We start from the raw sequence: 14,754 nt of genomic DNA on the forward strand, positions 1-14,754 counted from the left end.
GGGCTCGGCACCCGCTGAGTTGCCCCCGACGCCCTCCGGCCGCGCCCCGCTCCAAAGTCCCCGCGGGTGGCGAGGACCGGCCGGTGAACGGCGCGGCGGGCCGGCACCTCTCGGCTGGCGTCGGTGCGCTCGCGCCGCCGGCCGACCACATACTGAGGCTCATCGGCGCCGATGAGCGGCCGGCGCGGCCGCCGACGGCCGTGCCAGCGGTCCGTCGGGGGTTGACGGCCCATCACCAAAGCAGACCGGCGGGGCTGCAGCGGGGGCGGGTCACCGCAGCAGACCAGGCGGGGCTGCAGCGGGGACAGGTCACCACAACAGACCAGGCGGGGCTGCAGCGGGGGCAGGTCACCACAACAGACCAGGCGGCGCTGCAGCGGGGACAGGTCACCGCAGCAGACCAGGTGGGGTTGCAGCGGTGTCCGAACGGGTCACCACTGGTGACCGGGGACAGGTCGCCGAACGGGACAGGTCACCGAACGGGACAGGTCACCGCAGCTGACCAGGCGGGGCTGCAGCGGGGGCAGGTCACCGCAGCTGACCAGGCGGGGCTGCAGCGGGGGCGGGTCACCACAGCTGACCAGGCGGGGCTGCAGCGGGGGCAGGTCACCGCAGCAGACCAGGCGGGGCTGCAGCGGGGGCAGGTCACCACAACAGACCAGGCGGGGCTGCAGCAGGGGCAGGTCACCGCAGCAGACCAGCGGGGCTGCAGCGGGGGCGGGTCAACACAGCCTGTGACCTCGCCAGGTTCCACCTCTAGCGTGTTGGACCTCGAAGTCCCCCACCGACAGTTTCCCACTAGGTTCCGTGCCTGGCTAAGGCCCACTGTCTGCCTGCCTCTGCGCGCCACGCAGCAACCCCCAGCCTTCCTGCGCGGCGACAGCTCGACCGGTGCGTCAGTGCGTCCCACTCGTCGGCAGCAGTGTCGCGCCTGCTCGCTTACGCCGCGGCCTGCCCGGCCGGAAGCGAGCCGAACGTCTGGAAATCCAGTCGGCACCGCGACCGGACCGGGTCGGGTCGGGCCGGGCCAACACAAACAGCAGCCGACGGGCCGCCGGTGCGACACCGCGCACGAGCCGCCTCCGTGCCGACGGTCTCGCTGTCCTGCCGTCTCCGGCACAATCCGGCTAGTCAGCTGATCCGTGTAACCAAGGCGACCGCTACGCCATTGGTCCTTTTCGGGGAAAAAATCTAGCCGCGCCGGTATTTATTTGACGCAGTCGTTTAACACATGGTTCTTCGGTGCATTGTCTATAAAATTCTGACAGAAATGATCTCGCGGTAGCCTCTGACTTCTGTCCAACCCAGCGAAGGAAAAGGTGAAAAATAACAAAGAATAGCATGCCTCCATCAACAAATGAACCATATCTAGCAATTTTGTATTGGGCAGGGGGCTCTCACTAGCAGGGGAACGCGTTGACAACCCTATGCCCTCCATACCACGGCTCTGGCTGCGCCCCTGTCACCCCATCTCCACCCCCCCCCCCCCCCCCCCGCCAGCTCGCCACCCGGTCGGCCTACACAGCCGGCCACAAGGCTGTCAGCAGGTGCGGGGGGGGGGGGCTGTGGTGCGCGTGTGTGCGTGTGGGCGTGATGGAGGATCGGTTTCACTCGGCCGCCCCAGCGGCTGGTTTGTTTCCGGATTGGGGTTTCAACGGTGCCGTGATGCGGCTCACACCAGGGCGCGAGCTGAAGTGTGAGTATTGAACAGCGATCAGCAGAGGGCCGTCCAGTATCGCCTCCTGCGCTGTACTGAACCGCTTATCCGCGGCTGGATGTCGCCGAGTCCTTTTGTAGCCGTCCGCCTGCCGCGGGGACAGCCCATAGCACACAGCACGGAGGTGGCTTTGGGCAGCCCTGAACACGCCGGAGCGGAACACCAGACTCACCGCCGATGCTCCCGCCGTCCGACGTACCACAAGCACGTCAGCGAAACTCCAAATCAACTCGGAGTACTTTGGTAATTGGATAAATGCTAGTCCGAAACTATGTAACCTGGTCCACGCCAACCGTCGAAGGCCAGCTTCCCTGTCCCTCGTCGGCCAGGTCCCCCAGTGCACGGGGCACCGGGCGGCGGGCGGCGGGTGGCCACTGCGGCATCGTTCGCCGCGGGAGCGTCCGCGTGCTCCGCTAGCGTTTGTCCGCCGGGCCAGGCCGAGGCGACCCCGGGGAGCGGCGTCGCTCGAGCGAGCCATCAGAGCGCCCGGCGGGCCACCGGGCCGGGCCGAAATAGGTCCGGGCCGGCCGCCCGGGGACACAGCGCGCGCCGATGCGTAAGGTCATTACTGGGCCGGCGGACACGACACCGGCGGATACGACACCGGCGGACACGGCAGGGCCGGCACACCGGAGGACACGGCAGGGCCGGCACACGGGCGGACACGGCGCCGGCGGACACGGCAGGGCCAGCACACCAGAGGACACGGCAGTGCCGGTACACCGGCGGACACGGCGCTGGCGGACACGGCGCCGGCGGACACCACGGGGCCGGCACGCCGGCGGACGCGGCACCGGCGGACACGACGAGCAGGCGCACTGCCGGCGCAGGGGCAAACAGGAGCAGCCCTGTGACGCGTGTATGTCGCGACAGCCAACAGGCCGGAGGGATCACGTGACGCGATCAGGACAGCCGGGGGCTCACGTGAAACACGACCGGTCTAGCCCACGAGGCGGGGACGGCACAGAGCGAAGCCAGCGCTGGGCACGCAATAGGTCAGGCAGGCTGACCTCTGATCAGTCAGGCTGATCAGGCAGGCTCACTCTCGTGGTCTCTCACCACCCGCTGTGTACTCGCCTCGCGTCACGGCGGCGCGGCCAGAGAACGATGGGCGCCCTAGATGACCGCGCGCTTCCCAAATGGACGAGCGGCGGCCACTCACTTATGGCGACTTTGCTGGATGTCTCCTTGCAACAGTAGCACCGCTGTGCCCGGTCACCCACCGCAGCCGGTAAGTGACGCGTCCCGGACCGTGGCTTGGACGTCCTGCAGCGCAGGACAGAGACGGTACGCCCCGCACGTGACATGTGGGGCTGGTTCGGCTCCAGCGGTGTGCCGTCTCAGCACCGGAGGCAGGCTCGGCGCGCCGCCGAAGCGCAATCACATCAGCCGACAGCAGACACGAATGCGAAGCGCATAAACGTCCACGGCGATCACCGGCCACAGCCATGAGGCTAGCCAGGCCGGTCTGTCAACGGAGAAGCGTGGCATTCCGTTCCAATACGCCGCGCCCCGGCGGTGCTCTGAATCCACGGCATGATCTTCAGCCCAGGGCGGCTGGGCTTTCAAGTTCGAACCGTCGGTGACCCACATACCAGTGGGCGCAGTCAAAATAGTGAGGGCGGGCGCACCTCGCCTCAAGGTCGGCCCGCTGGTAACCCAGTTGGGTGACAGCCTGGGACGGGCGGCCGCGGCCGCCGCGGGAGTCTCCGCCCGGCCGGAGTCGCGACCGACCCACTGGCAGCTGTCCGCGGGAGTCTCCACCCGGCCGGAGTCCCGACCGACCCACCGGCAGCTGTCCGCGGGAGTCTCCACCCGGCCGGAGTCGCGACCGACCCACCGGCAACTGTCCGCGGGAGTTTCCACCCGGCCGGAGTCCCGACCGACCCACCGGCAGCTGTCCGCGGGAGTCTCCACCCGGCCGGAGTCGCGACCGACCCACCGGCAGCTGTCCGCGGGAGTCTCCACCCGGCCGGAGTCGCGACCGACCAGCCGGCAGCTGTCCGCCGGAGTCTCCACCCGGCCGGAGTCCCGACCGACCCACCGGCAGCTGTCCGCGGGAGTCTCCACCCGGCCGGAGTCGCGACCGACCCACTGGCAGCCGTCTCCAGCCTGCGTCCAGCACACCGACGCAGAGCTCCTGTGTAGTGCTGACAAGGCCCGATGGACACATGCCACGCTCGCAAAACATTCTGCATTTTTCCCAATCGTAACAAACATTATTTTGCAGGCCTATCGAGTGCTTTCATTTCAAGTTTACCAGGAATGACAGATTCATGATCATGACCAGAGCCCGCCGCGGTTCGCTATCTGGGCGACGGACGATAAACCTACGAACGGCCGAGTAGGTAATAAAGTTTTTATTGACTCTTTTCAGGTGAAACCATATGATTCACACTTTTCCAGGGAGGACGGACAGCAGCAGGCGAATCCACTGTCGCCGCGCCCGGAGTGCCTGCGAGTCTTGGGATCCCAAGACGTCCTCTCCCCCACTCGCCGAGCAGTGGTCACGGCGTTTGCGTCCGGATCAGGTGGGCCGCTCAGAGTCGCAGCGGCCCGTTCAGAGCCACAACGAGCCGCTCGGAGCCGTAGCGGCCCGCGCAGAGCTGCAGCGGGCCGCTTCGAGCCGTAGCGGCCGCCCTTTCAGCACACTCCGTTCCTGGCCGGGGTCACTTGCCCACGCGTAGATACAGCGCGACAGCTCCGGCCGAACATACCGTGCACAGGTGCACGGTTGGCGGCATCGGTACCGGCAGCACACACCCTGCCAGCCACCTCGCAGTTCCGCAATGACTGGAGCGCGGTCAAAGCTCGGGGGAGACGGCTGGTGCCTTTTGGGGCCTGCGTGACGAGCACCAGTCCACAGCGAATGCTACTCACCGCTCACGGTATTACACAGGCACGCACATAGCATCGGACCGAAGCCAGGTGGCTGCTGCCAGGTTGCACAATCGCTAGCTGTCGTGGTAAATGCGCGATTGTCCTGAGCCCAGCGTCGCTTCGCCCCGCAAAAACCGTCCACAAACAGCCCGGCAGCCGCAGCCGCGGCGCCAAGCGTGTGGCCCACCAGCCCGGCGCGTCATCACAACAGCGAGCGGCGGGCTGCCAGCGTGGCCGAAGCTGGCCGGCGCGGCGCCGCCGACGCCACGTCCGCCGACTTCCGGACATGAGCCGGCAGGGGAGGGGCGGGCTGCCAGCGTGGCCCCGCCGACGCCACGTCCGCCGACTTCCGGACATGAGCCGGCAGGGGAGGGGCGGGCTGCCAGCGTGGCCCCGCCGACGCCACGTCCGCCGACTTCCGGACAGGAGCCGGCAGGGGAGGGGCGGGGAGGGGGAGGGGACGGAATGCGTGGCGGGCGGCCACTGGCACCGGCCGCGCTCAGGAATGCCGGCGCCGGGCGGCCGCGCCCGCCGACGCACGCGCACACGCACAAAACATCTCCAGAATTGTGCCGCGCGCCCTGCCAGCTGATAGACAAATGTGCGAAGACGACGGCGGAGGGGGGGGGGGGGGGGGGGCGGATGTCCTGGGTCGTCACGGTGACGACAGAAAGCAGGGATAGGTGTCACCAGCCAGGACTGATGACGTCCACAGCAGGTGGAGTGGACGTGAGGGGGGAGGGGAAGGGACTAGTGACGCAGTTCACGGATCACGAGTCACGGAGGTCAGAAAAGGGTTGGGACAGATCAGGAGGGCGTAATGACAGAGTGGTTAACGCCTTTCGTTCCCGCGTGGAGGACCCCAGTTCGAATCCCGGTTGCGTCGTGGCCCCTGAGCGCTAATATGACTACTGCAGTCTCTGGGGTTCCATAAAGGGTGCGCGATGACTGCGTCGTACATCCACAGAAAAGTCAGGTGAAAGAGTCCATACAGGGTTCTGTGACAGCAGCCAAGTAGTCTGGAGGAGCATCCACCGACATGATGAAGAGACCGACGACAGCGGATCGCGTTGCGAGGGTCGGCCGCACGACAGTGAGACTGCGGGTCACGCCACGAGGTGGGCGCGCCGCACTCCCGGACGGGCCGCGCAAACCGCCCGGTGGCTCAACGGCAGGAGAGGCCAGCTGGTCAGTCCCGCCAGCTGGCGCCAGACGCCGACGGAGCGGAGCGGGGCGACGGCACCACCGCACCCGCCTCACCCACCTCGTCCGATTCGGCCTTGTCGATCTGGCCGTCGGCGTCATCGTCCAGCTGCAGGTGTAGCGAACTGATGGCGTCGTACGAGAGCAGGTCCTCCTCAGCCTCCCCTGGCGGCGGCGGACGGCTGGTCACGACAGGACACAGACACAGACACAGACACAGACACAGACACAGACACGGACACGGTCACGGACACGGACACGGTCACGGACACGGACACGGACACGGACACGGACACGGATACGGACACGGACACGGACACGGACACGGACACGGACACGGACACGGACACGGACACGGCACGAACACGGACAGCGGCGGCTGGGCCGCCGACACTGAGGCGCCTCTGCGCTGCTTAGCCTGCATTTTCCAAACAGGACGAAGATGACACGTAGCATGCGGTTCTCGTGACAACGTGGAAGTCTGTTCCGGCTCAGGACCGGCATGCGACAGGCAATAATGGTCCGATTTTATGTCAGAGAATACAGATTTGGTTCGCACAAGAAATGCTGACCCCGAAAACGATGACGTCGTGCGACGGACTTACTAGCCACCAGACTCGGGGTTTTAGCCAGGTAAACACGTGAGAAAAGAACAATAATTATAAACGGGGGCGGGGTGACAGCCCTTACAAGCCCCGATTGTCACGTGCGCCTGTCACACAGATTGCCCACGACGAACTTTCAGAAAGCACGATAAACTAGACTTACTCCTCACCACCATATGCTGCATCTTTCCTAAACGCGTTTGCTGTACCCCTCCCCTCCCCTACCTGTCAAGGTGTTAGCGAGCGAAGTCTAATGATTTGCTACCATCAAGTGGATTCCTCGAGAAGCTTACAAATGATTTTTATCAGAGTCAGCATAAAGGACGGCCGCAGCACAGATAATTTTCACTGACGCAGCAGCAGAGTCCGGAACAACCATGACGTACGGCGCCGGCTGCAGTAAATCCGTGGTCGCGCCGCCATGCAATTTTACAGCCCCTGCAACGACCGAGCCGGCCGTCTGTTATGGGGGCTTACAAGGGATTGGGACCCTATGCACCTGTGATCTCCTTCTCGGCTGGCTCGTCTGGATGCCACCGACACCTATCTAACGGGCGCGTCGGACAGTCAGCCGAGGCCGGGCTCCTCGCGAGCGGTGGCCGGCCGGACGGCGCCTCGCCGCCGGCACCAGTCCGTCTCCACCAGCCTGGCCCGCAGGCTGGCCACGGCCGGGCTCCTCGCGAGCGCTGGCCGACCGGACGGTGCCTCGCCGTCGGCACCAGTCCATCACCACCAGCCCGGCCCGCAGGCTGGCCACGGCCGGGCTCCTCGCGAGCGGTGGCCGGCCGGACGGCGCCTCGCCGCCAGCACCAGTCCGTCTCCACCAGCCCGGTCAGCAAGCTGGCCGCGGCCAGGCTCCTCGCGAGCGCTGGCCGACCGGACGGCGCCTCGCCGCCGGCACCAGTCCGTCCCCACCAGCCCGGCCCGCAGGCTGGCCGCGGTGGGGATCTGGACGGTCCTGCCTATGCTCGTTGACGGCATGCGAGTTGGGGTGGGGCAGCGAGAGGCGAACAGTGCGCCGTACGGGTCGGCCAGTGCCTTGACGCAGGAAGTTCAGTTCGCCAGTTGGTTCAGTAGCTAATTTAATTCAGATAGACCGTCCCCTCTGCTTAAATGAAGCAGGAACTGTGATAATAGGCCCGGAACCGTTCTCTCGCGTCTCCAACTGACAGCGGCAAGCCCAGCTGGCGAACAGGTGGCTCAGCTGAGCCCGTACCCATCTCTGTCATGTACTGAGCAGCAGGTGTGACAACAGGCGCGCAAGTGCACAGTTGGTTCACTTGGTTGTTCACCGGCGCCACCACGGCAGCCGTACCCCGAGCACAGCTCTTCCTGCTCACAAGAACGCCTCACGTCGCCCGTCGTCCGGCACTGATGAGCCCGTGCCGGGCGGCTGGCGCGTGACGCCGTCCCGCGCCCGTCGGACCGCCTGCCGTCAGCGCCCAGCGTCACGGCCCCACCCGCGCCCCTCATCCGTCACGTCGCCGCGGTCCACGACGCGACGTCACGAGCGGGCGTCCGCGTCACGCTCGCCAGGGGTGACAGCGGCGTGCCGTCGGGTCGGGCCTCAACACGAGCAGTCCGCCTTGGGAGCGCTTCTGCGGCCTGGGCTGGCCGTTTAGCCACTGGGAGGTCCCGCTGTTTACGGAGCTGGGCCGGCCACTCATGACAGCGTGCGCCACATATTAAGAAGAGTGCTAACGTCGAGCGCTGTTTCAGTTCGGCGCCCCAGCGCGGAATGAAAAAAAAAACGCGAGAGAAAACAACTCAACCTCTGTAAATAGGGAAATTCGGAGCACACAAACAGACACTTGAATCGACCGCCCAGCAGACACAGAGCCAGGCAGACGGAGAAAAGAGGCGGCCGCAGGCGGCCGGAAGGAGGGCACCGACCCACAGCCGCCGTTACCCGGCCTCGGCTGCGCAGCATCTGTGGTTCTGGCGGCCGCGTAAGGTCAGCCGCTGCCCGGGCGCCAAGGCTCACAACAGGTGGCCGGCCGCCGAGCCACCGTAACCAAGCGGTAGGCGGGCGGTGACGGCGCTGCCACCGACCACACGGACGGCGTCACACGCCGGCCGCCGGCACGGCTCGGCGACCGCACCGTTCCAGTCACCGGGCGGCGGCCGGCCAGCTGGCGACGGGGGGCGCGGAGCGAGCGGCGCCCAGCCGGCCCGAGGAGTCCGGCTGGGTTTCCGCGGACTCGGCTTCTGCGCCGGTACCCGACGTCGGAACTGTTCCAGCCCACGGCACGACGGATCCGATATACTGCGATGACCCAAACAGCGGGGTACAGTCGACAGTGCGGAGCCGAGCTGATGACCGGGCACTGCGTGCGGTCATCAGCCCGGCTGCCCACCCACAGCGCAGCATGGGCGGCGGTCCGACGCCGCTCGGCCGTCCGCTGCTGAACGTCGGAGGCCGGGCTAGCGCCGTCGCGCCGTCGCGCCGCCGCCGCCGAGTCGAGTGACGTCACCGCCGCCGAACCGAGTGACGTCACCGTGCCTGGCGACGGCGGTCGCAGCCACGATGAGGCAGGATCACACCGGCCCGGCTCGGACCGGCCTGGCGCCGCGCGCTGTTTGTTGACTGTTGACTGCGCGCTGTTTGTTGTTGGCCTGAGTGTTTGAGTGTCCCCAGGTTTATGCACTATGGCTGTGGACGGATGATACCCAGGTCAGCGGAGCACGGTAGCAGGACGCGGTCATTCAGGGAGAAAATATCCGAAGCGAGCTCCAGTCACAAAGGGGCGTGCTGGATTCGGTTTCGCTCAATCGACGGTCGGTCGTCCAAACCCTTGGGCCGGTGAGTGCTCGCAGCGTACAGCCGCAGGATACAGATTGGGAAAAGCCGACCGATCGAATCATGCAGGAAACGAATGGCACCATGACATTAACAAAGATGCGAATACTATTGCAATCATTCAAAGCCACCCCGAATGCCATTACGAAGCCGGCTTTGAAGGAAGACCTGATTACTACATGATTTCGACCCGAAATGGACATAACGACGGCGGCACAATGCCATCAGGCGGAACCAAGCACTCCCCAACGGCGTGACGAACACTTCACATTATTCCCACCGCGTGCGGAACAAAACGCCGGCATACCCGATCGCTGCGCGATCAAAGAGCAGGGCCGCCAGGGCGGCAGGTACCGTCCGCACATCACGAGTGGAGTCTGGGTGGTGATGGGACGCCGTTCGTTCGCCCGCCGCCGCCTCGTGCCGTCGGCGGGCCGCACCGCGCCCACCGGCGCACCGCGACGCTCCCAGCCGACAGCCGCGCGCCGGCACCCCGGCGCGTCGCCACTCCCAGCAGTCCGACTCGGCCGGGCAGTGTGACGAGGCACCGCACCGGAGCCACAGCAGAGCCGTGCGCACAGCATTGGCGACAGAAGCAGGGCCCGGTCGACGACAGCACGAACGAAACTTTCCTACCGCTAGCCGGCGAAGCCGCCCGAACCATCCCAACCAGTCCGAGTCGCAGACTGGAACTCGGTGCGGAGCCGGGAGCTGACTGGGATACGGAGCCGGCGGAGCAGAGCCGGACCTGGGCCTCAGGTCGGCAGCCGCCGGCGCCGGGCCAGCGCGCAGGCGACGCAGTCTCCTGGTGACGTTCGTGCTGTCGCCCGGCGCGGTGCGGCGCACACGGCCGCGCCGGCGAACGCAATCGGCTTAGACCCCCGCTCGGCTGGCATGGCCATAACCGATAAACGCGCCGACAGGCCGCGCCGCAAGCGGCCGCTTATCCCGCCGGCGGCCGGCGGCCCATCAGCGCCGCACACCAGCCTCGTCAAGGCGGTCACGTGACGCCCCCCGCCTCGCATCCGCCTCCGCCGCCTGAGCTCCCGGAACGACTCTTCGTCGGCCGAGGCCTGGTCAGGGTGGCCCTGGTCGGGCAGGGCCTGGTCCGACTGGGTCAGGCGGGGTCTGGTCAGGTCCGGTGATACCCTCCGGCCCGGCCCGGTCAGGCCTGGCACGTCCGGTCGGGTCACACCCCGGCTGCCCAAATGGTGACCCCGTTGTCGCCACGTCCCCTGGGTCCGTTCCAACACGAGACCGGTCGGCCACTTCCACAGCGCCCATCAGGCCCGCAGTCCACTCCGCGGCGTGCTGCAGCGACACGAGGTCGGGTAGCCACCTACTGCAGGCCAAGCCCTTCTAGCCCACTGTCTAATGCTCACAAATGCATGACAGGGAAAGAGCCTGGACAAAGTGATTACTGAGATAGCGAACACCTAGTGAATGTACGGACCCGTTCAACGCGCGAGCTTCAGGGCAGACGTCTACAAACCCCGAGGCTGGTCTGGCGACATAACGGACCAGCAACTGAGCATCCGGCACTCCTCTTCAGGTACCCAAGGCAACGATAGTTTTGTGCGTGCGTGCAAGTATTCGTTACATGTTGGAGTAATCATCCAGCATTCACTGGTGGAAAGTTGCGCACATTTTGACCGAGGCGCGGCCGATAAGTACCGAAGACAACCACACGGATGTCCCTTGCTTCTCATCGACCTGGGGCTGTTGAGGATTATCCATTTGTGCCCTCTAACGTCGCTTTCATCATGAAACGCACATGTGAAGCGTGTTTCTTATACAAAAGCAATTCACCATCCGCACACGCAACAGATAAAAACAGAGAGACACGAACAAACGAACGCCCCCACCCACCCAGTTCCCCCGCCGTCGTTTAGCCGCGGTGCCGGCTGGGGCTCGCTTGTAACACGAATGTGTCCCCCGCCCTTCCCCATATCCTCACCTGAGCCTCGCTCGGGCGCTGTGGACGGCGCGCCGGCCAGGGCTGCTGTCAGCAGCAGCCCCAGCAGCAGCAGTGGCAGCAGCAGCAGAAGCCGGTATCCGGCCATGGTTATTGGTGGGCCAGCACACAGGGTCCCTGCAACATGGGAGCCAGGTGTCAGCCAGATGGTGGGCCAGCACACAGGGCCCCTGCAACATGGGAGCCAGGTGTCAGCCAGATGGTGGGCCAGCACAGAGGGTCCCCACAATATGGGAGCCAGGTGTCAGCCAGATGGTGGGCCAGCACACAGGGTCCCTGCAACATGGGAGCCAGGTGTCAGCCAGATGCTGGGCCAGCACACAGGATCCCTGCAATATGGAAGCCAGGTGTCAGCCAGTATGCTGCGCCAACCTGTGGAAGCTCACAGCAGTTGGGAGGGAGGAGCAGGTGGAGCTGACATGTCACACCAGGGGACCCTGGTGATGGTTAGACTAAAACCACATGCTTTGAACACTACCTGACCAGATACTGTGGGGATAGGCAGACATCAAATCAACAGGCAAACCAGGATCTGTGGCAAGCATCCACTCACATAAAGGTGGGCTCTTCAAGGTTTGTTATGTTTCTGCTTATTTCAGGTGAGGGAGGGGAACTATCCTAGATATTAATGCAATGAGTCACCTGGTTTAAAAAGTACAAAAACAAGCAAACTAAAATACTTTGGCCTGCTCTTTTCAAGCCCAAATGCAGAAAATGTCTTTCAATAATCTGTGCAGAAATGTGACAGAATGCTTTGGAGCATTCCAAGACAACTGAAGTAAAGGAGATGTGCAACAAGATGTATGAAGTTCAATGCGTCAATGAGATAGAACAACACATGAATGAGAGCTAAAAGAGGGTGGAACCTATAGACCTTAGACCAGACCATAGACCAACCAGAATGCTGAGCACTGGTGAATATTCCCTTGACAAGATCCAGCTCTAGTAGTCTACCTTAGCTATCCCTGTGTTCATAATTCATTGTTCATCCCCAATGCATAGCATTGTCACCAGTCTAGTTAGGCTGTATGACACACTTTGTATGACACACACTGTATCGCACCAGTGAGTACAGTTGACAGCTACTGGTGCTCTCCCTCATTTAAGTTCTGGTGAGTGCAGGATGTCTATGTGGTACCATCACACAGCTTGCGAAAGATTGAAAACATGTTTCCTGTTAGTTTACATTGTAATATTAATGCTTTATTCATCATCCTAATAACTTAACCATGTATAGTATACTGTACTGACAGATTTATTGTCTGCAATTTTATATTATTCATTGGCCAAATTGTTAGCAATCATTTCTAAGTGCCTATCAAATGCATCTTTTTTCAAATTTTTCATAGTAAAATGCCTCATTCTTTATTTACTTAATTCAGCAGTTAGATTTAATTGCTTAAATTTACTTTCTATTTTACACATTTCTCCTACTGCCCATGCATGCTTGACTGACATGTACATTGTGATATTTGGTGACTGGAGATCGGTCAAAATATGTGTATGGACAGGTGCTTGGATGGGTAGCGCAATCATACTGTTACATGACTGCTGCATCACCTGAACTCTATTTGAAGAAGAAATGGCAATGCACTGCAAGCTGAACAAGATAACTGGCAAGAAACAACACAGATGATTGATAAGACTACTTGTGGAATGTATAAAATATGAGAACCAAGAAGCAGCCTCATATAGTTACCCAAGTACCTAGTCTCTCCAGCTGAGACATCAAGAATTCATGGCCAATGAGCTGAAGTGAAACACACAAACCCTCTCACTCCAGCCAAAGAGAAACCATCAGATCTCCCAACAGCTCATTTTAAGCACAAATAATTGCAATTTACTCACCTAGAGCGATGTCTTCAATATGCGTATGGAATGCCCATGCCAAGCAGGTATCCTGGCAGAGCACCCCTTATGACATTGAACTTCAAATGTCACAGCCGGTTCGTGCTTTAGTTACTCACAGGCCGGCTTCATTAACAGAGAGCACCTGCGGATGTCCACAAGCCCGGTCGGACCAAACACACCTAAGTCACAAAATACACTCGCTTTCACGCAGGCGTCCCCCGCCGACACCCAACCTCTCACCGAGCACCTGCCAACAGCCAACATACACGTCGCTCAACGCCCATTGTCTGCGGTAGCGACACAAGCAAGGTTATCGACCATTTCTCCAGGGTCTGGATGAAAATGGAAATCTGCTTTCTCCATCGGCTGTTCCTCCACATTTGATGACGTCATCAAACTTGATAGGTGTTTGCATACATTGCACATGTAGACCAAAGCAGTAGTTTCTAGAATTTTCCAATCCGTTCAAAGCAAGTGACAGGTACGGCGCTACTGTATTAATAGAAACGTGTCAGGAAATGCACTCCGAAAACAGAATGTGCGTTTTGCTCTTGCTCCTCAGGGCGGGAGCAGCGCCGAGGAGCCATCAAAACGTCTAAGATTGCGGCGTCCGGTGCTCATATCGTCCAAGATTGCAACATACGGCATTCATAACGTCCAGCATGCGTCCAATTCCGTGCCCATTGGGAGCGTTTATAAAGTCCAGGTCTGCAGCGTCCAGAGTCGCAAAATCCAGAGTCATTAATTCCAGTGGTTAAAACGTCCAGATCCCTGGCACTCAGGCTAGTTTGGATTCCTGCGACTAGATGACATTATGGAAGCATTTTTGACTCCTGTCGCCATTTCCCTCTTTCGTCAAGAGATGGCACAAGCAACCTTGCATTCCACTGATAATCACGTGATGCGTATAGTGGAGCATGGTTACTGTAAATTACCTAGAAGCCTGGCGGACGTGCCCGACCTGGGCGCGGCCCCGCCCAGGGGCTTCTCGGCGGACTGGGCGTAAGCGCAAGTGTTTTTGCTGGATTCGCACAGAGCGCTTAATGATGGTGCATACGTATATATATATATATATATATATATATATATATATATATATATATATATATATATATATATATATATATAATACTTTTTTGGCGACAGACAGACGAAGCTCGCAAAACTTGCGCGGTATATGGCTGGTGACTGGCTCTTCTATATGTCTCTTCATTTCATTTCGGCACCTCAAACACTTATAATCAGAGCATAAAATACGAGCACGCAAACAACAATAACCTTTTCATTGGACAGCACTCACTGCCGTTTTGACTTGGCAACAACGGAAATTCTTCAGCCGTGCAGAAGACATCATTAGCACCACACACTGTGAATAGCACAATCAATACAACAAATCAATACTGCATGCCAATCACTCAATACCCGTGACATTCATCAGTGTCTTGTTCCTTATCTAAGTGATTTATTTGTAATGCTACTCCAAAAAGATAATTCAACAGTTTTATTAAGTTGTTTGCTGAGAAGTCGTTTGTCGTCATGATTGAGTAATGCATCCAGGATGTTGAGTTTTCTTGCTTCCAGTGTAGATTATAGGATTCCAGTGTTTTGTGTAAGCGCTTGGTGCGTGAGGAGAGTGTTGTGGTGGAGTTGTATGTGATTCCTTGGTGCCCCCTCCTGAGGTGCTCTGCGAGACGCGGAGCAGAGATGTTGTAGTCACACCATT

General features: G+C 60.9%; 1 protein-coding gene across 1 annotated transcript in view; it reads right to left on the reverse strand.

Annotated features, from left to right (window-relative positions):
- Nucleotides 1-13,304, reverse strand: part of LOC119107984 (stromal interaction molecule homolog) — a 33,378-nt gene extending 20,074 nt beyond the window's left edge. The window contains exons 1-3 of the mRNA XM_037231571.1: nucleotides 13,029-13,304; nucleotides 11,163-11,297; nucleotides 5,862-5,965 (exon numbers count right to left, since the gene is read on the reverse strand). Of these exons, the coding sequence (XP_037087466.1) occupies nucleotides 5,862-5,965; nucleotides 11,163-11,268 (210 nt within the window). The 5' untranslated portion in view covers nucleotides 11,269-11,297; nucleotides 13,029-13,304. The remainder of the gene's footprint in view (nucleotides 1-5,861; nucleotides 5,966-11,162; nucleotides 11,298-13,028) is intronic.
- Nucleotides 13,305-14,754: the final 1,450 nt, after the last annotated feature.

Source organism: Pollicipes pollicipes, unplaced genomic scaffold, assembly GCF_011947565.3.
Source record: "Pollicipes pollicipes isolate AB1234 unplaced genomic scaffold, Ppol_2.1 Scaffold_6686;HRSCAF=7923_pilon_pilon_pilon, whole genome shotgun sequence".
Lineage (NCBI taxonomy): Eukaryota > Metazoa > Arthropoda > Thecostraca > Pollicipedomorpha > Pollicipedidae > Pollicipes > Pollicipes pollicipes.